The sequence below is a fragment of the Ixodes scapularis genome, unplaced genomic scaffold (genome assembly GCF_016920785.2).
Source record: "Ixodes scapularis isolate PalLabHiFi unplaced genomic scaffold, ASM1692078v2 PGA_scaffold12__126_contigs__length_90152505, whole genome shotgun sequence".
NCBI lineage: Eukaryota > Metazoa > Arthropoda > Arachnida > Ixodida > Ixodidae > Ixodes > Ixodes scapularis.
The window spans coordinates 88,584,035-88,611,473 of NW_024609838.1; the positions used below are offsets into that span (position 1 = coordinate 88,584,035).

At 49.1% G+C, this 27,439-nt stretch overlaps 1 protein-coding gene across 2 annotated transcripts in view; it reads right to left on the reverse strand.

Annotated features, from left to right (window-relative positions):
* Nucleotides 1–27,439, reverse strand: part of LOC8025408 (dedicator of cytokinesis protein 7) — a 278,454-nt gene that overhangs the window by 233,601 nt on the left and 17,414 nt on the right. For both annotated transcript variants that reach the window (XM_040206825.3, XM_040206824.3), the window contains exons 3-5: nucleotides 14,511–14,689; nucleotides 9,988–10,204; nucleotides 8,753–8,968 (exon numbers count right to left, since the gene is read on the reverse strand). In XM_040206825.3, coding sequence (XP_040062759.1) covers nucleotides 8,753–8,968; nucleotides 9,988–10,204; nucleotides 14,511–14,689 — 612 coding nt within the window. The remainder of the gene's footprint in view (nucleotides 1–8,752; nucleotides 8,969–9,987; nucleotides 10,205–14,510; nucleotides 14,690–27,439) is intronic.

Here is a 27,439-nt window from a genome sequence, read left to right on the forward strand (position 1 = left end):
GGGGGGTGTAGACTTTAGACTATCGAGGGTACGGGATGCTTTAGCAGTTATTAATCTGAGAGACCCAAGAAAGGTTTTAGGTTAGTTCGACACACTGCATGGACAGCGAAGACGGGTGAATTGTTGAGTGAATAAACAAGTTCTGAGTTCGTACGGGTGAAAGAAACTAGTTTCCACTTTGCAGTGAATTACCTAGTCAATATCGCTTTGGAGCTGTAAGTGATCATCAGGATTGTTAATTTTTCTATATATTCAATGTAGATTATGAATAGAAGAGGACCATGCACCTTGAAGCACCGAGGAGGTTATGCCATTAAGATTAGATTTAAAATCACCCGTTGCTGTGAACTGCCGTCTTTGGGAGGGGAAGTTAGGGACCCAGGAAAAAAGCTAAGTCGTCAACGTGAAGCGAGTAAAGTTTAGATATTAACTGGCAATGGGGGCACACAGTCAAAAACTTCGAAGAAATAAAAAAATAAGGCATCTGTCTGGATGTCAAGGTCCCTTTTAATACCGTAAAATACCGGTGGAGCGCCCACCTCGCTTCCACCGAAAACTGCAATAATCTAGACATGGCTGCTTGTCTGGTCAAGTCAAGCACTTAAAGGGCAACTCCGCTTAATTTCAAAAATTTTGAGATAGTGGCCGATTTTGCTTTTTGAAGCACTCAAAAACAATCCCCAATCCTTTGTTTCACGAAAAATAAAATATTTTTCGTGTAATTTTACTCTAGCCATGATCACAAACCGAAACCGAAACGGTGGCAAAGCCGGACAACATTGTATATTCGGCAACACTAAGCATGTACACCCACGTGATATACAAGGCGAAGAAGGAGCTCCCCTCTTATCAGGATCCTCCTTTGTGCCTCCTGGATTAGCACAGGCGTCGCTATTCTCCTCCCAAAAGATTATAGAAGATTAACCTGTCACTCAAAATTCTTACAAAAGCAGCTTCCCTCTCCTCCTTTTACTTGGTGTTCAAAAGTATGCGATGTAACACAAGCCGCGCTCAACGAGGCGATGGGCCTATCAGTAGTATCAATAGTCGAGCGCCGGGCCGGCCGAGCGCGTCACTCACGTCTTTCACGGCGCTGGCGCCACCCGTGCTCTCCCCCGGAAAGAAAACAAAATTGAAAACAAAAAGAAGCTGTACATGCTTGATGACGTCGCGGACGTGCCGGGAGAAGGAATTTGGAGGAAGCGGAAATGCAGCCGGGCAGTGTTGTCTGGCCCGCACGTCTCATCCAAAACCAGCGGATTCGTGCTTGTCAAACTTTGACAGCGATTTTAATGAACTTCTAGGCGGAATTCCGTCGTAATATTTGCCATGGGGGTTTTGTAGATGATAACAAAGAGAACTGTATAGTTTTGCACAACTGGAAAAGAAGCGGAGTTGCCCTTTAACATATAATTTCTTAAGTTTGGAAAATGTTAATAGTGGGCGCTTAAAAAAGTAGGCGCTTCCGCGGTATTTTACGGTGTGCATGTCATGAGCGAATTTAAGTATTTGAAGCAAATACGATATAGCTTCGCCAATACTGGAAACTCCTCCAAAAACACATAGGAGCGCCGGCGAACGTGACAGTGGCGCCTCCAGCGGACTCGGAGTCTACCGAAGCAGTCGACGCAATGAAAAAGCATAGGCTCCGCGACGTCCTCGAGCTTTACGAGCCCCGTTTCGTCACCTTAACAGCAGAAACAATTTATTACGGTCTACAATTTATTACGGCTACGACGCTCTCCCCTTCTTTCTTTGCAAGCGCGAGAAGTCTGCTTTTTTCGTAACTCCGCTTTTGTTAATCTATAATCGCGTCAGATTTGCATATGCACAATGACTTCTTTCGGAACATACTGACATCGCCATAACGTACGTGGTTCGAAATTGACTTCTGCTTCTTCATCCGGAGACGATCTTAACGGGATTAGCCAGCTCGCCTGTTCGACAAAACGGTTATAAGCAAGACATTCATGAGAAATGGGAATTGCAACAACAAAACGAATTGACTGATAAGAACAATAAAGTTGACACGAAGCTATGTTCTGAAATGTTTGTACATTTCCCTTTTTCACGAAACAGCGCGAAGGCATACATTCGTGTTTTGCTTGGCTTACATCAGTTGTGACAGAATGTTTTCTTCGGGAGAACTCCGAAATTTCACCCAGAAAGCTGTAAGATCTTTCCCACGCGAAGTGAATGTCCTTCACTCATGAGCTGGCACCCATTTTTTAACTTTCAAAGCAGCGAATGTCCGTGACAATTTTTTTTCGTTGGTCACCTCGCACGGAGATAGGTAAAACCAATGCATTTTGGAGAATTTGTCTGCTAGCGGAGACTCCGAGCTCGCCAGGGGCGCTGCAATCACTTTTCGCCCGTTTTCCGCGGGAGTTGCCAGTATTAGCTTCCACGGTATTTGGTTGAAGGTTGCAAGAAAATCCTTCGCAAAATCAGTACCGGTATGTATTTGAAATATTTTCAATATGAAACATGACATTTGAAAGAATAACATGTTGTTGCAATTTTGACACAACACAGTTAATGATATAGGACGATAATTGTTAGGTGAGCTTTTATTGCCACCCTTAGAAACCGGAGCAAACTTGTCCATCTTGTTGTACAGGAGGAACAGCGCACCCGGAAGACGGTCACTCGAGCCAACATACACACAAAAGAAAGAGACGCAGTGCTGACAGACAACTCTCGGGTATATTTACACTTTCTCCTCTTCTTCTATTTGTTTTATAGGCTAGGGAGAATAACTGGTTTTTTGTCTTTCGATACGAAGGTAAATTTAAAGCTAACTAAATTAAAATGAATGGAAGGCTAGGTAGTTCTTTTTGTGATAAGGTTAAAGACGGAGTACATCCTTTGTTATTTTTCCAGTGTTCTCTGCCTCGATAATTTCTCTTGTGAGCTGGTTGTGGTGCTTGCCAAGCACGGCCCGGTTACTCAGCAGCACTACCACAGTCTCGACAGTAAATGCCTAAATGTCCAGAGTTTTTGTTGGTGAATGTGTTCTTATGCTCACGATCGTTAAGACACTTTCCAGTCTGACCTATGTTTCCACAAGAGAGGGGAAAGGAGTACAACACCTTCTCTGTACAAAGGTGTTCTTATGCTTCTTTTTGCAGCCAACAGTTGTAATTGGTGAGGTATTTATTTTCTTGCACAAGCTGCAAAGTTTGTTAGGAGCTGAGAAGATGACTTCCAAGTTTACTCGGTTAGCTATTTTCTTCAGCCCATGAGAAAAATTATGAATATATGGCACAATGATGGGTTTCTTTGTTTTGTCTCTTTGCTTTTGTTGAGTGCAAACGTCTTGGCTGCTCTTGTTGATGAGCTTTTCGGCCACTGATGTTAATAACGAGATTGGGTATCCTGCGCGCTTAAGTCTTGAGACTTGTCCACCAAAGCTCGTTGGAATGGAATGCGGGCAGGATTCTGTGAGTGAGTTTTTGAGGCATAACCACACGATGCTCCTTTTAACAAGTTTTGAATGGGCCGAGTTGGATAGGAATAGCGTTTTTTTTCCCCCGGGCTCATAGGACCAGCATTAATGGTGGAGTAACATGAAGAGTCGAAGATCCAGGAATCTTAAAGAGCGCTCGTTTGGAAGTTCTTAAAGGGACACTGACAGGGTATTTATGCTCGCTGAGGTTTTTAGTTGTACGTGACATATGAGAGCTCAATTACCCAGAACAGAATTTGCGGCTCGAAATTCGGTTTCTTTCCGCCCGAAAACCGCCGATCAAGAACTGGCCGGTTCGAGTCTCGCTCACTCTCTTTTTCGCGGTCACGGGCCGTTTTCTAAGGTATCGATGCGACCACCAAATTTAATCAAAGTCGTGGGTCACTGAAGGCACACACTCATTATTAAAAATAGAAAAAAATATGAAACCCATTTTTGTGGCTTCTAAAAAGCTGTAAATACGTTGATTGAAAAAAAAAAGTTCCACAGACAACCGGAAGCATTCTGTGCGTTCGTCGTTTCGCGTATCGTGGGACTCGCGGGGACGGCGATGGCAGCGGACGACGGGCGTGGGACCTCTATTTCAGAACTGTCGTTCGCGGTACCGGCGAATTCTGTCTACCGTTAAAAGAGAAATGTGGGACTGATCAAAAGAATCGGTATTCATCCCGTACGACACGCCCGGCCACCAAGCCGATTTGCACGAAGACGTCGCCGAGCCGTCGCTCCCTTCTCGTGGCTGAAGACATCGCTCGCGCAAACGTCAAGCACGACGTGTCTACTTCGAGTTCAATATGCACGCGTACGATTTCTTTACTAGGTGCGAATGTCCCCAAAGCGTGGTGCTTCCCGACTTCGACCCAGGAGTGCTTTTGCTAGAAAAAAATCGACAGCAAACTTTCCAACTTACAGTTTACCGGCTGAATTATTACTAAGGAAAGAGATCCATCAGAGAAGCGATGCCCCAGTAGCTCAGTGGGAAAGACGTCCAGTTCACACGCGGTTGGACCGGGTTCGATCCCCCGTGAAACTTTATTTTTTTTCTTCAAACATTTTCCGATGTTTACATATATATATATTTTTTACAATCATCACTGAAGAAACAAACAAAAAAAATAACAAACTAATGTTGTGGACGATACTTCGCTGATTTAAATGGTATGGGATTTCCGTTTTGACACCTGCGAGCTCAATGTAATCACTTTCCACAAAATGCAAGGAGCATATAAATCAGGTAACGTCCGCTTTCCGAGGTGCCCGTATATGTTCTACAGGAATTGCAGCCAGCCGTTGGTCCCGATCCCGTTGATCTTTCGGAAACTCTGTCGCACAATGCCACTTTTTTTCGGATTCAGGAAATGTGAGCCAGCTCTTCACGCAACATCTTGGGTGTATTCTTTTCGGAGCCGATCATGGAAATTCACCACGGGCACTCACTACTCATCTCCAACTCCTCAATGTACAAAACAACTCATCTTGGAGTACAGAACAACGAGCGGAACAAACATAACTGCAAAAAAATCGCACGGCGAGCAGTTCCCGCACGCCCCATCGCACGCCGCATGTCCTGTCGTCTGCTACCGGAGAGGAGAAAAAAAAAACAAAAAACAAACGCACGGTAGGGTGTAGCCACGTGACTTCCGCCACCCACTCTCTTCTCTCCACTTCTCCGACCTCCGTCGGGTTTCGGTTTCGAGGAGTTGCGTCTTTTGGCATTATTAAAAAAATACGCTACTGTGTTGCAAAATATTAATTGGGTAGTCCTCCGGCACCATAATGAAGCGCCTGGCAAAAAATAAAAAAATTTTTTTGGGGGGTGTCAGTGTCCCTTTAAGTGATTTCCAAAGGACTAATGCAGACTTTAAAACTGTCGAGTACGTCGGCAACCATGCTGGTAAAGTTGCGATTGTCAGAAGCTAGAACGATTAAATAATCGTCGACGTACCGGAACACTCTTATAACTTTAGTGGTGTCCAATGATTCTTTTAACTTCCTGTCAAGGTGCGCTAGACAGAGATCGCTGAGGACAGGGGCAATGCACGATCATGAGCAACCAACTCGCCCGAACCTCTGTGTTAACAAGTTTCTCAATCTTCCAGTTCCGAAGTATGTTCAATGATAAATCAGCTGTGTTTAAAAGTATCTTAGACTTAATATTATCGGTGCCTGTGGTTGTTAAAATTTTAAGATTGTTGATTATTTTGTTTCTGCGGATGAGATTGAAATGGCCTCCATAAAAGAGTAGTGAACTTCTGCTACAAACGAGATGTTACTTAGGTCCTCAGTGGTAAAAACAGACGTGAAGAAATTATTGAGGACTGTAGGGCAGTTAGCATCGGACACGGGTTGGCCAGTATTGCTGATTACGGATATGTTACTACTATGAAAATCAGTTGGCAATAAATTTTTCCACAATTTTTTGGGTTATTGATATGTAAAGCAAGCAGGTCTCAATGAAAAAAAGTGCTTTTTCTTCGAGTTAGAGGTACAGTAATCCCTTGTTATAATGAAGTCAACAGGACAACAAAAAAATTATATATATAAGCGGTAATTTGACAAAAGCGATAGAGTAAAAAAAACAGTGCCAGCAGCCTTGAAGGTGGACGGGAACACTGCAGAACACTCTGACCGTATATTTAATCAAATAAATCTTATTTATGAACATCTCGCAGCAGCTTCGCCGAGTAAAAAAATGATTAAGTGGAGTTTGTCGATAATGTCATCCGGGCATCAGTCCTCCTCGAACTGCTCCAGGCATTGCAAGAACACTGTCACCGCGGCTGCACTCCACTTTGTTTCAAAGCAGCTGCAGGATGTTTCACGTCTCCACAGTGGTCGGCGTTTCCCGAGGTGCCTTTCCGACGTTGCTTCTGTTTACCCTGGCTGCACGCAAGGTCTACGATCGCAGCATCCGTGGCAGGAGCAACAACGGGAATGTCCGCATCAACAAGTGCGAATGAATTAAAGTTATCGTCGGTGGCTTCGCCAACATTTTTTCACGCACTCTCGTAGAGATGGTTGCAGCTATGGAAATCGTGCGCCGGCTCGGCAAGCATGCTCGTGAGAGAAAGTCCGACATGCACGAAGCAGTTGGCGATCTTTCATCTTTGGGTCTTCTCTTCTCAAACTTCTCGAACCCATCCAAGATGCCTCACTTGTTCCGCAAAATGGTGGACAATGTCCAACAGCCGATGCCGGAATGTCGAATTCTTCGGCGATCTCGAACTTGGTCCAGCCACTTTTCTCAACCTGGCCGATCTAAGCGATTTTCGGTAAACACTCCCAATCTCCCATACGGCACACGTGTACGTGTAGTATGCCGCAGGCACGCCTGCACTGGCGCGAATGTTGGGGGCCCCCGAAAGGATGATCTCCTCAGGGCTCCATCGCTCCCTCGAGCCGATTCCCACAAGAGCCGGGCAGCATTGGCCGCCCGGCTCTTGTGATATGATCCAGCAAAAAAAGGGTACAAAGCACCAGAGCACAAAGTTTTGTGTATTTCAGGGAAATGTCCTAGGGGCCCAGGGAATGCCTCGCCAGCTAGATGGCTTCGAGGAAAAGTGTCGGCCCACTACGCCCCAGTTCAAATTTCAGCTGAGGTGCTCGCACTCCATTGAAGGCACCGTGTAACCGAGATCTAAGCAAAAGGAGGTCAAAGTTAATCCTCTCTTTCTCCAATTGGTTTCACAAGCAAACTGCCAAAACCTCCCTTCTATGTCCCCACAGCTAAGGACATTTCACCATCACTATACAGTACCAACACAGTGTTTCCCAACAAGCCCGCTTTGCCCAGACCAGGAATGTGCACTGCGCGTGCACGGAAACCAAATTCGAAACGAGTGAAGCGTTTAAGCATGCGCAGTACCGACAGCAGCGCCACCGCAGTGGCATGGCGTCAGTGAGTCGAGTTGGTCTATACATGTTTTCACTTCAAAAACCGTAGTAAGGAAAGTTCAGCTTCTTGCAGAGCAAAGGCAAATTAGAAGATTGCATGCCGAATCATCGAAGGGCATCTGGCATACAGGGCCGGAGGACTATGGACCTATTTCGACCACCTGGGGATCTTACACATCTTAATACAGCGCTTAAGCAGAGAGGAAGACTACACGAAGGATAACTTCCATCTCATGTATCATGAGAAAGACAGGAAGACATCAATCGGGAATCAGTGCTCTCTGCTTGCGCACTATTTGAATATGTTGTCTTTGTACCAACTAGCTCACCACTCCCCATACAATTGAAATCTCAGCAACCTCACCAGAATAGGTCTTTGCCGGAGCGTAGACACTTTGCCAGGACCCTAACCCGCAAACTGGAGCCTTGGAGCCAAAGAAGCAGTTTTCTCGCCGAGCATTAAAGGGGCCCTGCAATCCTATTTAAGCATCTACCGTTTTTGCGGTTTCCACGACTCTTGGGGTTCGGGCAAGCCAGCGGGCACGGAGAGAGCAACTAAATATCAGTGCGTCATATTTTAACCAGACGACGCGGAAACCTCCCACCTACGGGGGCGACCCACAGTACCGAAAACGCGCGATATGTGACGTCTTTGGTCCTGAGCTTACTGCTGGTCGGAGCCGCTAAAAGCTTCTTTTTAGTCGACATACAAAATATAATGGCGCGAACCGTTTAATTATTTACAAAAGTAGTTTTTATTCAGTATTTTAGACCAGAAAAGAAACAAATGAAGCTTAGAAAGTCTGGAAAACAGAAATGACCCGTTGACATACCCGCCACCAAGCGGTAAAAAAGGAGGCGCATACTAGAAAGGAATAGTGGGATCAGGCTCCGACGAGCGGCGAATGTAGAAAGGTCCCTGACGTATGCGGCGGCGCTGCGGTCGTTTACAGACTCGGGGATCTGACCGGTTCCGAGCATTCCGAAGAAATACAAACATGGAACATATACTCTGATTGGCAAAAACTGAAATCAACATCTGCTCGGAAAGAAATATACAAAAGCACCCATGTTGACTCATCAAACAGAAATATAAACAGAGAGTAGCAAAAAAGAAAATAATCGGATATGGTCGCAATATTTGCTGGAAGGTGGTTCCAGTCGTTTGATGTATGTGAGATTATTCGCAATTTTCAAACATTTGAAAAAGTTTAATTGTGTGAACGGTAGAAGCGTGCTACGAATCGAATCGGAACAGCCAACGCTCGTCGCAAATCATCCCAAGTTTGGACTATTTGAGGACCTTCTTTCTGAGAGCCCAATCTGGTGAGGAGCACCTGTCGGGGTGCGAGAACAATGGCAAATAAAGAAAAGAGGGAGAGCACAGACCTCGTCCTGGCACGGGTAGAGCTCGAAGAGGGCGTCGTGGCGGCTCTCCTGGCGGACCAGCGCGTTCCTCCGGTCCAGCTCTTCCGGGGGAGTGCGCTCCAGCAGCGAGGGCAGCAGCGGGTCTGCCTCCGAGTTGCGCAGGTCAAACACGCTGCTCGCCCAACTGCCCCGCGGCGTCTCCGAGGGGGCTCCGCCCTGGCAGTCCGCCCGACACACCTGCCCATCCCAGTAGAAACTTGACACAACCGCCTCGAAGCCCATGCAGAAGGCAATGGTAGCCCAGTTACGGGGATCCGTCCAGAAATTCAAACGTGGCGGCCCGCATAGAGCTACTACGCGTTGCACAAAGCTCGAGGTCTATGAGAATGTGACACTAGCGGATAAAATGTGTCCAAGCACATCGCATTACCTGGATCAAAAACACTAAAGAAAAACAAAATTTCTCTATGTTCACATAAGCGTAATATTCGACAAACCTAAATTTGCGATTGTAGGTGCCTGTACCGTTTCTTTCGGTAAAAAAACTTGTCAACAAGAAAGAGAACAATATCATCTTACTTTCTCACGAAACAAAATGCTACAGGTGACCACAGTCTTTTGGTTTCACAAGGTGGGCTCATAAATATACTTTTGATCCAGGTTGTACGCTCAGACTCGCGCATTTTATTACCACTGCTAACATGTCACTGAGTTTGCAGCTTTCTGGCATGCATTTGTGCGGGCTCGAAAACCAAATTTCCTATTCTCCATCAATATCTGTAGTACTCAAGATTAGCTTTCAGTCAATACAAACAAACCCCAAACCACCGAGCAAATTTTATTCAAATCGGGGGAAAACTGAGAAACCCCCAGAGCATTACGCCTTCAGCTCTTATCTGTTCAGACGGAACACAGCCCCCCCTTTTTCTTTCCTCAATCACGGCCACTGTCACGTTTCCTCAACATGGAGGACCATTTTATCTAACAAAGAAATATGTCTATTTTTTTTTAAAGTAACACGTGTTAGGACACTTCTGAGAACGAGTCGTACGACCTCTCCGATCGCTCGGGCACTTTGTTTCAAATTGGCACTTTGCGCGCAATTTGCGCGTAGATTAGACGCCGTTTGTTGCTCTCGACGTTCCCGAACGTTCTTAATGGTACCAGACAGGAAAGAAGTTGATTGGATGACCGGGAAGCGAGGGAAACAAAGGACATCCAGAGGCCGAGCAAATGCCGAAGGGGTTAAAACCCACCGGGACGTCCTCTCCCGGAGGCGGCTGGCGGCAGGGGGCCTCTCCCAGGTCGACCTCGAACTCCCGGCGGGGCGTGGTGCGCACCACCGCGGCCCGCTCCAGGGGTCCGTCGTGCACCGCCACGCTCGAGCTGTGGCCCTGGTAGCACCGGTTCACCACCACCCAGTCGCAGGTGTGCGTGTGCAGGCACTGGCGCACGTGCGGCTCCAGCTCCTCCCTGGCAACCGTGGCAATGCCTTCTTTACCGACTCCCGTCGGTGTCCCGCCCGTGCATTCAAACAAATGACGTCTCACGAGCCGTCCCTGTCGCCATGTCGGCACGCGGAGCAACGAGTTCTGGAGAGACATACGACGTTTCGGCGTCCCGACTCCCGGTTGCCAGAGCTTCCATCCACTGCCCGTCTTCCATTGCTGCAACCAGATCAATGAAGAGGCAACGCACGTGGCAGACGCCCGTTCCCTTGCAGGTCGCTCTTTCGCCTTACGGGCCACGGAAGCTTCGACAACTGGGAGTCGGGACGACGGGACAAGTGCTCGCTCCTCTTCTCGGCCATTTGGGACCACTTTGGATGCACGCATGGTGTATGACACACGCCGGTAGGAGACACGTTCCATGCATCCTAGTTTCCTGGACGCAGCTCCCTCTGTGCTTTAATTTTTCCAATTTGAAACACGTACCGACACGCCTGGAACCACCCAACTGTAGTTGCAGACCTTTCTTCTGATGTTTCCACACTTGTGAAGAGGCTTACATGGCACTACTTCTTTGTAAAAAACTATATTTATCTGTTCTAAAAAAACCATGGCTCGTATAAAAAGAAAAAGCTTCGCTATATTGTTATTTTCATTCAATAACTGGCGGCCTATTGATTGCGAAATTATAGAGCAAAAGACTAGGACAGAAAGGAACATTCAAACCGGGCAGAGCTCTACTCGCGACTGATTATTTAATGCTCGTATTATAAGAGAGGTGAACCAAGAGAACTAAGTAAACAGATTCAATGAATCCCCGAAAAAGGAATAGAAACGCTGAGAAATGGAAAGAAAAAAAAAGACTAACATTTACAACATTGCTACCGAATCTCAAGAAGCTAATAGACGTAGGCGTATTGAGGAATGCACGGACGTTATACTGAAAGCAGGGTCTCCAAATGCGAGGGGAACCGAGCCGACATATCCAGCATCGTTGATCATTTTCGACAACATGAATTTTATCCGCCAATATCGGACAAGGAAGGTGGATTCGCTGTGTCATCCACAACCGTATACTTTGAAAAAGCTCAGAAGGCTATTGAAAAGAATTTCAACTGCCTCCAGGAGTATAGGGCCAAAACAGTGAAGGTGAGGGCTCTCCAATTGTGCCATCGGATGGACTTGGATCAGAAACTAATCACATCCGCCAAATGGGAGCAGTTGGAAATGTTTTTTGCAGCAAAAACGTGCAGGGAAGGATGCTCTTTCCACGTGGTTGTAAGTGAAAAGAAATTATGGCAGGGGGCTATGTCTCGATATCTTTTACGTAACACGACCTTCCTTAGGTTAAATGACCCTTTCTCCATACCCGATTCGGAGGAAGTGATTCAACATCTGACACAAAAGGCAAAGTCAGTAAAGTTTGACCTTTCTCTAGACGTAGACGACCTGTTTTGCTCTGTCCCACAAAAGGTATTGTTTGAGGCGGTCAGTGGCAGCATCCAGGCTAATGGCAGCGTGGCCTTCCAAAACCTATACCGGTCGAGTCTTCCGGAACTCCCCAGATTTTATCTCCCATCTACAGTGGTCACGTTCAACAGCCATTCCTATATACAAAAGTGAGGAATATGCGTCGGATCATGCATAGCACCGGTACTACGCGACTTATTCCTATCCCAGTGTGGCTGCGAAATAGACCTTCCCACCAAACAGGTGTCACGTGTCTTTCGGTACATAGATGACTACCTCATTCTCCTCCACGAAGGACCCGACCAACATCACTCAACAACATTCAACAGCATCCACACCACTTTCGCCAGAGAAGCTAAGGGATTAAAATTCGCGCATGAACTACCAACCAACAGGCTTCAGTTCCCGGCCCTTCCTTTGGAGATAACCATACACGCCGAACATATTTACCACAATCTAAGAAGCAACTTGCACTGTTTGATTCGGCATTGTAAAATAATTGAATGAGGAATAGTGCAAAGCTGCCTAAAAGCAGACTCGCAAAAGTCCCACGAGCATAAAGTTAAAAAGTGAAAGCCGCTTACAACTCCCTGTAACGCCGAATTAGAGCGCAGCTCTTGAGGAGGAGGAGGGAAGAGCGCTGGGGGGGGGGGGTTAGACTAACCAGGGGGGTCACGTGACCTTGGGGGGTCACGTGACCTTGGGGGGTCACGTGACCCCCAATGCCGATGATGTCATCACTGACGTCACTGATGATGTCATCAGTGACGATGACGATGCGGGTACCGATGACATCATTAGTGACGTCACTGATGACTTCACCAGTGATGATGATGATGACGATGCGAATGTCGGTGACGTCATCAGTGACGTCGCTGACGACGTTATCAGTGATGATGACGATGACGAAACGGATGCCGGTGACGACATCAGTGACGTCACTGATGACGTCATCAGTGATGATGACGATGACGATGCGGATGTCGGTAACGTCATCGTCATCATCACTGATAACGTCACGGGCATCCACATCGTCATCGTCATCATCACTGATGACGTCACCAACATCCGCATCGTCATCGTCACTGATGACGTCACCGGCATCCACATCGTCATCGTCACTGATGACGTCATCATCATTGATGACGTCATCATCACTGATGACGTCATCATCACTGATGACGTCACCGGCATCCACATCGTCATCGTCATCATCACTGATGACGTCACCGGCATCCATATCGTCATCGACATCATCACTGATGACGTCACCGGCATCCGCATCGTCATCGTCATCATCACTGATGGTGACATCATCAGTGATGATGACGATGACGATGTGAATGCCGGTGACGTCATCAGTGTCGATGACGTCATCGGGGGGTCACGCGACATCGGCGGGGGTCACGTGACCTCGAGGAGGGGTCACGTGACCTCAGGGGAGTCACGTGACCTCGGGGGGGGGGGGTCACGTGCCCCCCCACGAAGTCACGTGACCCCGGTGGGGGGCTCGCACGGTGCATTATGGGACATTTCCCATGATGCACCGCGCGGTTACGCCGACGCCGCTCAAGCCGGAAACGGGCCCCTAAGAGCTGCGCTCTAAAAGAGCTTCGAGGTGCAGGTTTTGGATATCTCGGTTCCCTAGTGTTGGATGTGTCTGAATGCTTGGCAGCATGGTCCCATACACGCATAAATTATCTCGGCACTTGAAGCAATCAGCTACAAAACATAAAATACAAGTGGTCCCTCTCAGCTCCGGACAAACTAAAGAAGATGTGTCCAAAGATCGATAGACCACAGAAATGTCCCAGTCCACGCACTGTTCGACAGAGCGTGGCCGGGCTCCTGTGGGAAAGTGTGTGTAGGTCAGACTGGCCGTTGTGTTAATGCGTGATTACGAGAACATGCCCTATGTCTTCACTCACCATCCACGTCAGAGACTCTGCATGCGCCCCTGTGTTCCCTCAAACTCGAATCCACAAGTGCAGCCACAGCAAGAGGGCCAGAGAGATTCATGAAGCCAAATCTATCATGAGTCAAGGGGACAAGTGCAGAAGCGCACCTTCTGCAGCACTGTCGCAAAAAGACCACCATTATCTAGAATGTTTTAAAGTCTACCGGGTCACTTCCCTTTTGTTTCTTTTTTGGTTCATTTCTTAGCGTTTCTTTTTTCGGTGATCCTTCGCATCTAAAAACTTGGTTCACTTTGTTCACTTCTTTCATGATGCAAGCAGTAAATATTCAGTTGTGAGTAGCCCCCTGACCCGTTTCATTGTTCCTTCCTGTCCTAGTCTTTTAGGCTATAATTTTGCAATTGCTATTTTTTACTGGAGCAACCGCTGCCACGGCATCAAAGTGACTGACACGTTAAAAAAATACGAGTCATTTTCATCTTCAACTGTCTCATTGAAATAGGTGTAAACATGAGTACAAAAAGCAAACAAGAACTAAACGTGAGCAGAGGTAAAAATGAAGTACTCTATATTACTTTATTTTTGCGGGCTTGATATTCCACGATTATTTCCAAGTACAAAATTTGGGAATATATTGCGGGCACAAAATTTTGCGATTGAGAGTGGAACGCCATCTATTCTTGCCCATAGGCTGGTATATTTGTATGGTCATGTTTTTGCTACATTTTCCAAGTTGCAAAATTTGGAACATTTAGGTCCTCGCGAAAATTAAGTCGTTTACGGTAAACACGAACGCAAGTAAACGAGCAGCGAACGGCACTACAAGTAGTCAATGACGAGCCAATGTGAGCGGGAGTAAAAAAGGAGAAAACAAGAAGCGAAGAAAAGTGAAGCCCAAGGAGTGGACAAGGAGCAAACCAGGAGCCAAAACGAGAAGGTCCTCACGGGTTTTCTTCGGGCACGATGGGCTCGACGGTGCGACACTTGCGGGGCAGCACTCCGACCTCCAGGTCGTCGTGGGGAAACTCCAGGAGGTCGCTGATCGGATCTCGATCCGCAAGGTCCCGGTGCTGCTCCAGGAAGTCCTCAAAGTCCACGGGCTCCACCACATCGCTCAGCGCCACCTGCGGCCGGACGGGACCTTCAACACCCCCTAGAAATGCTACGCGAGCTGCGCTTGGGAGCAGAAATGCTTCGGCCATCTTGGTGCTCGCAATCCTCGTTGCCAGTTATCGGAAGCTTTATCGGGAATTGCAGGAATCCCAATTTCAACGAAATAACAACTCCCACGACACAATCGGGGAATGGACTGTCAGTGCTCCTACCATAGCTTGTTTGGTATTATGCATCCAAGCATCATGACAACTATTTGTTTTTTAGTCTTTTCTTGCACTCGTAGCAGCCCTCAATAGCCAATCAAAAGTCAATTTTTTTTTTTTTTTACTTATCGAGTTTACGGAGTTACCCTTGCAGGAATGCATCTGGTCAGGATTTTCCCACTTTATTTATTACAATTTTTTATTTATTACAATTTATGATTATATCAATTACAATTACACAAAAAGGGGCCAAAAAAAAACGATTAATTTTCAGAATGTTTTATAACGCATAAGCAGGTACTGCAAAAAAAAACGATTTCATGAGGACCTAATTTTCGTAAAATTTCCCGACTTGAAAATAATGACAAAAAATTGATAAGGCCAATATTTCGCCCCATGGTAACGAATACACAGCATACCCCTTCGAATCATACAATTTTGTGCCCGCAAATTATTCCCGGAACGCAAGCTTCGCTAAATATTTGGCCCATAAAAATAAAATTGTGTACACTAGTTGAAGACCAACCATTCTTTTGTAGTACTGGTCAGAGAGCCTAACTAGAAGTTACCACCGACTAATTCCAAAATGGAAAGTGATGACTGCCACTTTTTCTAGCTCATCAAGTGAGTGGCACACAAGTCCCCAATGCTTTTATGGGACTTCAGTACACTTCAGAAAATTTTATTTTGCATTTGGTACAAAGTGTGTAACATACAGTACTCAGTCGACACAACCAATTTCTCAGTTAAAAAAAAAAATAGAGAGTTGGGCTGACAACAGTTAGCTACATTTTAACTGAGGCCAGAGAGATAGGAATGCTTGTGAGCAACATAAGAGAGCACAACACAAAAAGTGATAAAAGGGTATAACAATGTTCAATTGTCACAATTAATATTTGTCCGCACAAGTTTTAATGCACTTGAGCTTTCATCTGCTGATACTGCAACGTCCACGCAAGGCTACCTGTGCCAGTAGAAGCAGCACTGACCAAAAATAGGGTCCCACTCTATTTTCTATTTTTTAATGGTTTGAAATTAATAGGGCGAGCAAATAGTGATTCGAATCAATCAGCATGTCTAAGAGAAGTGGTTGTTGCGTTTTTTTTTTACGCACTGTGAAAGATACGAATGACACATTCGACTCTAACCACTATTTTCATATGCCTAAAAATTAAGGTTTTGAAAAATTCATTTTAAAAAGCAGATAGTGCCGGCAACCTAAATGCCCTGAACTAAGAAAACAAAAATATCTCCCTGTCATTTTAAAGATAACAAAATGACACTGTCCTTTTTTGTTTTTTTCTGGCATGCCTGATAAAACCTTTAAAACTTCAACTGCTCTTTTTTTCAATACTACACCATGTACACTAATGCTTTCAACACACTTTAGATGGTCTGCAAAAATCAGTTTCTAAACGTTTCGCATTGCAATTTACTACAGAGGTGTGCCTAGGTGGTGGAAGCTCGGAGTGAAAATATCAAAAGACAAACTTACCTCGTTCAAAAAAGAAAAAGCTGGAATGTAGGGCAGCATTCGCAGACGGCATCATGACCGTGCTCGCCTAGTTGCACGTGCCGCCAACAGATGGCGGAAGCACCAAGGGTGCGCAGGCACCGAGCTCAATTTTCCGAGAGCTTTCCCTAAGCGTCTCTCTAAGGCAGGGAGGGGTTCTTACACTTTTTGGTCTCACGGAACCCCAAGAAGCCTCAAAAACTGCCGCAGAACCCTCCCCTTCCCTCCCCCCCTCTATATTTGCCGACCGAGAAGCAACAGATACACAATTGTAGGCAATTTTGCTTGTGTTGCTTCCCATATATCCCCACCATATCAACCGCGATGTCAGTACAAAGTGAGATGAAGGCGCTTTGCATGGTCCTGCCGCACAGCATGCGGCGGGGGAGAGGGGGTTGCAATATGGGTGTTCATGGAACCCATGAGACCAGCTCGTGGAACCCCTATGTTCCCCGGAACCCAGTTTGAGAACCTCTGCTCTAAGGTACAATTCTTAAAGTATTTCTTCATTTTAAAAAAAAAAACTGAATAGGAAAAGAGGAATTTAATTCCCTCCCCGTTTTTTGATACGGGGATGATCGGTCAAGGCACCACATGCTCTCGAGTCTCACGTTGTGCCATCTGTTGGCAGCACATACAACTAGGCGAGCACGATCGTGATACCTAGAGTCACCAAATGAGCAGCGCTTAGAGTATCGGCACTCTATTCCCCGACATTGCTGTGGGTGCCGCCATTTCAGTGCTTGTGCAGAGCAGACGCAACTGCCGATCGTCATGATTCAAAAGTGTGACTTTCTCAGTAATAAGGTGGAGAACTGGGCCAGTTGGTTGACGTTATACATGACGGGGCTGTTTCTGAGCTGTTTTTCCCATCATGTATGACTTTCTCAGCATTAGATTCGGTGTTAGGAAGCTCCTGTAATATTGCTTTGCTTTGTCGGGAACTGTTTATACAATTGTGGAGGACGGAAAAGCATTTCTTGTGATTTTAAATAAAGCTTCAGACAACTGGCCACCATGATTTTAAGCCACAATATGGCCAAGTGTGGTTATTCTAAAGCGTAGCTTATTTAGTGGCACAAGTGATACCGTCTGCGAATGCCACCGCAGATTGTCCCAAACAGGTTTTTCTCAGCTAGGTAACCAAAGAAACCCCGAAGCTTCCACCACCGTAGTAAGTCACGACGTAATGTTCATTTATTTATATTTTTATTTATTTTACGAAATACTACGAACCACCCATGCTTCTAGCAGGGAGGAAGAAACTCAATGCCAAAGTTCTTGCACACCATGTACGAAACAAAGAAAATAATATTCAGTCAAAGTTCCCGTGTACTAAAAACAGGCACATTGCCGCTGAAGGACCTAAATGAGGGATGGTAAAAACGAGGAAACAAAGAAAGAACCCAGGGCATTGCAGTTTCAGCCCAAAATAGAAAGAACAAAGTGGGCCCAGAAACGCAACTAATCATTTGGATAGGTAAAAACCTATCTTCCGAAAATAAATGATGCAACGCTTTACCGAAAGACGTAGAAGAAATAATGTCGCAGGAAGAAAATTCCAATTAATTGTACGAGGAAAGAAGGAATACTTTAACAGACTAGTGTTTGCGTAAAATGGGGTCAAGGAATCTGGTGATGGTGACGAGTACGGCGTGTTTAAACTAATTTCAGGAAGGTCTGCGCATTAAGAGCTAGCTTCTGATAATAGAGGAAATGCAAAAGTTTAAGACGGGTTTTTCTACGACGGAGCTCCAGAGTTTCTATGTTATTGGTCTTCAACATGTCAGGTGGTGAATCCGTTTTATAGAACTTTCCACAAATAAACTTGACAGCTCGCCTTTGCACCTTTTCTAACAGGGCAGAATCCCAGACAGTGCTACCATAATCCAAGTTTAGTCTAACGGGAGATTTGTACTACGCCAACAATCGAATAGGTGGAGGACCACGTTTTAGAATTTTGGGCCTTACAGAACCCAGCCGTCTGAAAGCTGCCGAAGGAATGTTGTTTATGTGTGTATACCAATTCAAATTCTTACTTATAGTTAAACCGAGGTACACTTGTATTCTTCAACCTAAGTAACGGGCAATTAAAATTGGAATGGATTTTTCTTGGTTGTGATCGGGAGACAAAGTGCTTTTTCAAGGTTATACTTGATATCTGAAGTGTCACACCAACACTGTACATCGCTTAGGCTCAAATTGATCACCAAGTTAGTAAATTGGTTAGCAATCATGCGTTCTCACAGCTTTCAAGATGGGCATGTTAAAGAAATGGCCCAGAAGTTACTTATTGACATGTGGTCACCATTCTTAACACACAAATACGATCATTTGGTAGAGTACTGAATGAATAAGAAACACAAAAAATGACCATTAAAAAACGCGCTAACATGTCAGCAGATCGATGTAGAAATGCGTTAGGAATCCTATCAGAACCACAGGAAGATTTCACTTTTAAATTTAATGGGAAAGGATGACGTTTTTCGAGCGAAGTTAGGCTTGTCAAGGTGAGACAAAACCGACTGAGAGTAAGCATTAAAGGGTTGAGCGATTTTGCTCCCATCTGAAACTATCTACCTTGATGTGATCAATAGGCCTCTCCCAATCATGGAGATAATCCCAAAGTTTTTGCGAGTCCTTTTTCTAGGAATTTGTAAGAGCATGAAAAAAGAAAAACTCTTTTGCATGATGTTGTTGTGCAGTAAGAAGGGTCTGCAAGTTCTCAATCTATCAGCATTAGTACAGCTTTCCTTTTTTCTGAGGCGCTTAATCCATCGGTCAAGAAAAATGATTTCTCCACTTACCCGAGGGTTGGATCAGCGAGTGGGATTTCTTTTGCCGGGGATCAAGTTTTCCAGACAAGGAGCACAGATTGCCTTAAATTTGTTCCACAGAACATTGATATCAGGGTCTTTGAAGTCATCGAGACAAAGTTCTAAATATTTAAGAATACTTTTGTCATTAACCATTGTAAAACATTTAACGGTAGTATATAAACGTATATTTTTGCGGCAAATTTGGAGACAGGGTACAACTGAAATACACAAGCTTATGGTCAGAGAGTCCCCGATGAACAGGTACGGAGAAATCGTTTATGCAACGATTAAGGATAACGTTGCAAATGAACGACTAGGACCTTATTCTTGTCTGACCTCATTTACGACTTGAACAAGGTCATAAGCAAATATTGTATCAAATAAAGCTTCGGCATTTCGACGGGAACTGGAAGACAGTTTATACCGGTCGACATTTGGAAGATTGAAATCACCAATTATGAGAGATGAGAATCTTAGAATTCCAATGCAGACATACAAACAGTCTGGTGGAGAGTTAGGAGGCCTGTATGCAGCATATAAAATAAGATGGTTACAAGAGCAGTCAACTGTCAAACATAGGCTTTCATGACCATCAAGTTGGTTTAAAATCAGTGTTAATACCACCCCTCAATACGACGACGACACCCCTTCCCCCGCCCGAGAGGGACGTCTTTCCGGAATATTTTATAAGTAGGGTTCAGAGTTTTCGATTTAAATTGATAAAAAACGATAAAAGTATGTGGAATCCATTTTCCAAACTTCAGTTTTAACCGGAAAAAGTCACTTTGACCTTCCAGTCTATGGCGCACCGTGAATTCACGAGGGCGCCCATCAAACCATTCGGCCAATCTTGGCCGCGACACGCTCACATGGTCGTGTTGCCGCGGGGTCGATCGGGATCTCGAATTCGGCTCCCGACGCGCCGCTTTCTCTCCTAGCCACTGGAGGGCGCTGCAGGCGCCCCCGTGGCAGGCGAGGAGACACCTCCTCGCCCATCGATAGATATATACTCGGTGGGGCAGGGGGCGAGAGGCCTCTAAGAACTCCGGACGCGACCGAGACGCAGGCACTGGCAGGCAAGTGGGTGGCGACCGGATCTAGGATATCGCGGGACGCGAGGTCTAAGGGCCTCTTTTGTGCTTAGCTTTAGCCTGAACGTGCATTTGTAAATAATTGTGTAATGTAGCTTGTATTTGTAGTTTAGATTGAGCGTTTTGTAGTGTTGTGTTTTATTGTACCAATAAACTGGAAGCGGAATCCCGCTCCCGTGAAAGAACCAGGCTGGACTCGGGTTGTAGACGGACCACATGGGAAACGGCGAATCGGCGGCGGTACGCGAATTCCCACAAATGGCGCATCAACGTTGGGGCAGGCGAGCCGTAATTACGGTCGCAACGTCCGTCGACGACACCACGTGAAAGTTCACGCGGGGCGGTCCCCCTGGTTGGCAGGTCTATACCGCGGCACTGTGAAGGTGGAAAGGGCACGTCCAAACAAGTGTTCGGGATGGCCGCGGGTAATTTCGCGCTAACAGATTTAATGTTTCTGGCGGACGTCGCGACGACACAAGCGGAAAAAGAGCGACGGCTCTCGGGGTTGGGGTCCATATCACATGAGCGAATGACATTTTAGCAAACAGCAACATTTGAGCGAATGGACGTTTTAGCGAATAACGGGGGCGCGCGTTAACCCATCCGCCGCGGTGCGCTTTACGCCGCTTCGCGGCGACAGTCTGCGGCAGCTCATTACAAAAATGTGAACCGATTTGGCCCACCCGAAAACGCCGCTTCGCGGCGTCCGACTATTCGCTAAACTGTCATTCGGTCAAACGTGGGCGTTCGCTAAAACGTCATTCGATCAAGTGAGTGCCTCCCATGCCGCAAAGCACGGAGATGTCCCGTGAGTCCGCGGCGTTGGTTGCAGCGTTCGCTCAGGCCTTACAGAGCATGCAGAGGGAAACGCCGCCGCCAAAAACCCTCATCCGCATTCCGGTGCCGGAGTACAGCGGACACAGCGATCGAGCTCTGAGCGCGACCGACTTCTTGCTGGAAATCCAGCGATATCGGAAGGCTACCGGCCTGACAGAGAAGGAGACGCTAGGCAGAGTTCTGCCGGTGGCTCTTGTAGGCCCAGCAGCCAGGTGGCATCGCCTTGTGGGTGAGTCAGCCGGAACACTCGACGAGCTCACGGCCCTCTTCCGACAAGAGTTCTTGCCGGCAGACTACCTGCCAAGAATGCGCAGGGAACTGGAGGAAAGAACGCAGGCTCCCGCTGAGCCCTTTGCTGAGTACCTGCGGGCAATGCAGGAACTCCTGCAGATCGCCGATCCGAATGCTACGAACCAGGAGCAGGTCGAGCGGGTGGTGAGGCAGGCGCATCCCACCTTCTCGCGGTATCTCCGTGGGCGCCCATTCGGAAGTCTGAGTGAGCTCGCACAGGAGGCGCGCAGGGTTCAGGCCGACATACTGGTGGAGCGCAGGTACCACCTTCCCCCAGCACCAATCGACATGCTCGAACCCCGATGCGCGTGGCAGGGGCCGGTGCCACGTGGGTATCGACGGGGGGAGGCCGCAATGGCGGAGGCCAGCGGGGAGCCAAGCCGGAATCCCTGGGAGCTCACGGATGACGCCTTGGAGCCAGGATCGCGCCAAGGAGGGAGCGCGGCCGTCCACGCGACGGAATTCCGTCTGACCGGCGCACCACGGATCGCCGCAGCCCAGGAGCAGGCTGCCGCCGACCCGCTGCCACAAAGGGGTGAGCGCATCGGACGTCCCACTGGGGAGAATCCTATCCCAGGTTGGCGAGGCCGCTGCTTTCGGTGCCACGAAATCGGGCACTATAGGCGCGACTGCACAAGGGAGATTCCGGGAAACGGAGGAGGCCGCCGATAAAGTTATCGGCGGCGAAACAGACCAACGAGCGGGTCCCCGACACCCCTTCGACCGTGTGCGTGCCGACGGCGTATCGAGTCGGAGCAGCGACAAGCACCGCGGCCCCATTTATTTCCCTGACGGTGGCGGGAAAGGAGTTCGCAGCTCTTCTGGATAGCGGGGCTAGTGCGTCGCTAATTGGGGACGAGGTCCTCAGGCATTTCCAACAGAAGTCCGTTCGGGTGAGGCATGGGGAGACCACTTTGTAGTTGGCCTGTGGGTCGACGACTTCGAGGGGAGCAGTGCGTCTCGTGGTACGTTGGAATCAATGCGCGCAGAGACAGCGGTTCGTCCATTTGGCCGGGCTGACAGTGCCCATCATTATGGGACGGGATTTCCTGGCCCACACGGGCATCATCATTGACGTGGCAAGTGGCGGGTACCGAGAGGGGGCACATGCACCCCTTTCAAGTTTCCGAGAGCGCTCCATGGGGGCCATGGCGGCAGTGCTGGGAAAAGCGACAGAACAGGAAAGAACCGACCGCGACGATGCCATGCCCATGAGTCACCCAACTCCGAGCTCCGCCGAGCACTGCGACGAAATGGGCCACCCGTTGGCCAATGCCGATGGACTGTCCCGACCAGAGCGAGAGAGGTTGGCGGCTTTGCTGCACAACTTTGACGAAATGTTCACCGAACAGCCGGGCTGCACTAAGCAGGTGCAACATCGCATTGAAACTGGGGACGCACGCCCTTGGAAGTCCAATCCGCGTCCTGTGAGCCTGGCGAAGCGAAAAGCGATAGATGCCGCAGTCGATGAGCTCCTGAAGTCGGGAATCATTCGCCGGTCATCAGGACCCTGGGGATTCCCGGTGGTTTTGGTGCCCAAGAAGAACGGAACATCGAGACTCTGCGTCGATTATCGGCGCTTGAACGCGGTGACCGTAAAAGATGCGTATCCATTTCCGAGCATCGAAGAAATCATCTCGAATCTGGGGAAGGCGAAGTATTTCACTACCCTCGACACAAGCAAAGGCTACCTCCAAGTGGAGATGAGCCCGGGCGACGAAAGCAAAACTGCATTCGTGTGTCACCGAGACCTGTTCGAGTTCACTCGGATGCCGTTCGGATTAACAGGTGCACCGATGACATTTCAGCGGTTGACCGACGGGGTGCTCGGAGATGCCAAGTGGCAGCACGCGCTCGCGTACCTGGACGACATCATTGTGTACTCGGAAACTTTCGAGGACCACCTTCGTCACCTCGAGGACGTGTTGCGCAAACTACGAATCGCCGGCCTCACGCTAAACCCGACTAAAGCCCAAATTGGAGCTTCTGAGATCAGCTTGTTGGGATTCCGGATCGAGAGAGGAAAAGTTTCCCCCGACGCGGACAAGTTGCGGGCGATCTTGGAGTTCCCAGTCCCTACCGATGTCGGGGGAGTGGGCCGTTTTCTCGGCATGATAGGATACTGCCAAGCCTACATCCCGAACTGCGCCGCCATGCAGGCACCCCTCACGCAGTTGCTGAGGAAAGCTGCTCCCTGGAGCTGGGAAGCGCCGCAGGAGGAGGCGTTCCCCTAGCTGACCGAGGCCTTGGCGCGTACAACATCCCTCAAACTGCCAGACCTGAATAGGCCCTTCACGATCCAGACGGATGCCAGCGACCAGGGACTCGGCGCGGTGCTCTTGCAGGAGACAGAGGGAGAGATCCGCCCGGTGGCATTTGCCAGCCGGGCGCTGAACCCGGCGGAGAAGAACTACACGGTGAGTGAGCGCGAATGCCTCGCCATCATTTTTGCTCTTAAGAAGTTCGATCATTATGTCGAGGGGACGGAATTCACGATCGAGACGGACCATATGGCCCTTGCGTGGCTCTCCCGAATCAAGAAACCCGCCGGAAGACTGGCGCGCTAGGCCTTGACACTGCAGAAGTACGAGTACCGAATTCGGTACCGGAAGGGCACGACAAATGTGGTGGCCGACGCGCTCTCCCGCGCACCCGTGGATCCCCCATTGCGCGAGGCAGCAGGCTACGGAGGCAGGGCCATCCCCCAGGAGACGGGAAATCTTGCCTCGCGCTCCGCTCCCCACTGTGGCGGCGTCGCGCAGCTGGCTGAGGCGATTACCTCACTGGGACCGGCGTTCAACCGAACGGAACTGTACGAAGCACAGCAGAGCGATTCGTTTCGTCGCGCTATCTTCGACCGGCTCAGGCAAGAGACGGATCCTGACCAGACGGGCGAAAAGACGCTCCGGCACTCCAGAACACCGAGAGGGCCAAGTGCCATCGCCCAGGAGTCAGACATCGAAGCAGGTGAGCTGGAATCTTACCTGATCGATGGGGACGGCGTCCTGCTGCGCTACTTCCCGGAAGAGAGCGATTCAAGTGAGTCGTTCAAGACCGTGATTCCCCGCGATCTCAGAGTGGCAGCGCTGCGTCACGACCACAATGCGGACGGTCACGGCAGTGCACCGAAGTCGTGGCATAAACTGCGCCGTTTCGCTACCTGGCCGGGCATGAAGGGGCAGCTGTGCCGTTATGTCCATAGCTGCGCAGTGTGCCAAGAGCGCAAGCCTAGGGGGGGCAGACCACCCGGCCTGCTCGAGCCCATCGTGAGTACGCGGCCATGGGAGATCGCGGCCTGCGACTTGATGGGACCCCTGCCGCCGTCAAGCGGAGGCTATCAACATGTGTTGGTAGTCACTTGCCACTTCACCGGATTCGTCGAGATGTTTCCAATGCGGAAGGTGACAGCCAAGGGAGTCCTGAGCAGGCTGTCCGAGGTCTGGTGTCGCTACGGGTTCCCCGAGAGACTGGTGAGTGACAACGCCTCGATATTTTGCTCGAAAGTCTTCGCGGCAACCTGCCAGGCCCTCGGGATTAAGCATTGTAAGACTTCGTGTTACCATCCCCAAGCAAATGTCACCGAGCGGCGGAACCGCGACATCAAGCCGCTGCTCGGGGCGTATGCTCGAAAGCAGCGGGACTGGGATCTGCATTTGGATTCGATTTCGTTTGCATTGCGGTCCAACCTCAACCGCAGCACTGGGTTCACGCCTGCGCTTTTGAACTTCGGCAGAGAACTCTCTACGCCGACCGATGCGGTTCTTCGCCCGCGACAGAGCGCGGCCAGAGCGGTGCCCTCGCACGAGGACTTTGCGACGCGCACAAGAGAGCGACTGTCGCGGGCGCTGGACGCCGCCCGCGGAAACAGGGCTCGCGCGCGGGCGGAGCAGAAGAACACCTATGACAAAGCGCACCGCGATGCGCAGTTCAAGGTGGACGACACCGTTCTGCGGCGAAGTCACGTGCAGAGCGATGCGAGTAAGTTCTTCTCGGCGGCATTGGCCCCCAAGTGGGTTGGCCCCTTTGTCATCGATTCCAAGAAGTCTCGACTGACATACACGCTGAGGGACAGAATTCTGATCTCGTCCGCGGGACAGTTCACATCGGCGAACTGAAACCCTTTTTCCCCAGGGAAGGGGATGAGCCGGTCAAAGGGGCATTCGCGGGCGCCAACGATCTCAGGAGTTCCTGGGACCACCACGGCACAGCCACAACACGTGTAGCCGGAGGCAACCCGATGGGATCGGAACCTCGTAGAGTGCGTGGCCCGGGAAAGGGAAGAAGAGGGGAGACGATCCGAAATCGGCGTTCCGTAACCCGGGAAAGGGAAGAAGAGGGGGTAGCGATCCGAAATCGGCGTTCCCGGCATATATTTTTTTTATTGTTTTTTGTTTTTCTTTGTGGGTGGGGGGAGGGTGCCTCGGAACCCTTAGTGCTTGTTTTTCTTGTTTTTGCTTTGAATGTTGTTTTTTTTGTTTTTTGTGTGCGGCATTGCTGTTGGTGTTGGGGTACTACTCCCTCGCTGGGCGCACGCCTTGGACTTTTCCCATCTTGTGCGTCATCGCCCCTGCGGCTGCTGCTTCGAGACGCAACTTGGTGTGCACGAATGGTCCTCTCTGGGAGAGGATGAAAGGAGGAGTCGCCGTTTGGACAAACACCAGCTTGGGCTGAACTCCTCCTCTTCTGGCAGCGTATTCCCCGGCAGGAACCACAGCTCGGGGAGCCTTGTGGGACGTCCGCGACGCCACGCAGGACGCCGGGGTGCAGTTCTCAGTGACACTAGACTTCCAGCCCCGCATCGTTCCGGGAGGGCGGTCGCAGCTGGGTCGCAACCACAGTCCCTCTCCGGTGCACCACTCTGTGGAGGGGCCAGTCTCATGGTGGCCAGGCACACTGCTCAAGGACCCCGTTGCCCCGGAGGCCGCCGCCAAGCTGAAGTCGACACAGTCTACTGTGAGGTGCTTGGGAGAACTGATGGACCTCAGTGAGGACGACCCCTGGGACCAGCAGTGTGTGTGTGCGTGTGGGGGGGTCTCCAGGCCAGACAAAGCGACGGTGTTCCTAGCAGCCTAGTCGTACGTCTGAATTCCGGCGTACTTCGATTTTTAGGAGAGGGGAGTATGGCGCACCGTGAATTCACGAGGGCGCCCATCAAACCATTCGGCCAATCTTGGCCGCAACACGATCACATGGTCGTGTTGCCGCGGGGTCGATCGGGATCTCGAATTCGGCTCCCGACGCGCCGCTTTCTCTCCTAGCCACTGGAGGGCGCTGCAGGCACCCCCGTGGCAGGCGAGGAGAAACCTCCTCGCCCATCGATAGATATATACTCGGTGGGGCAGGGGGCGAGAGGCCTCTAAGAACTCCGGACGCGACCGAAACGCAGGCACTGGCAGGCAAGTGGGTGGCGACCGGATCTAGGATATCGCGGGACGCGAGGCCTAAGGGCCTCCTTTGTGTTTAGCTTTAGCCTTAACGTGCATTTGTAAATAATTGTGTAATGTAGCTTGTATTTGTAGTTTAGATCGAGTGTTTTGTAGTGTTGTGTTTTATTGTACCAATAAACTGGGAGCGGAATCCCGCTCCCGTGAAAGAACCAGGCTGGACTCGGGTTGTTGACGGACCATGTGGGAAACGGCGAATCGGCGGCGGTACGCGAATTCCCACAAGTCGTACCGCAGAAACGTGTCCGAATGTATGGGATACACGGATGCTATCACGTTTTGGTTTAATGTGCGCATCATCGATTGGAACGTGAAGTCCGAAATGCCCCATGACTTCGCCATGTATGATCGTGTTTTCAAACTCGTGAGGAAGACTGACTTGATGCAAACTCTTCATGTTGTGTTGTGCTTCAAAATGTTGCACCGTCTCTTTTGGCGGTCACAATTGGTTGAATGGCCGATTTTGACTCGGGCAGCGCTTCATCTTTTCAGCCTGCCAGTTAGCGTTGAGAGGGCATTCTCGAAGTTCAGGGTTAGGAAAGAAAGAGTGCGGAACAATG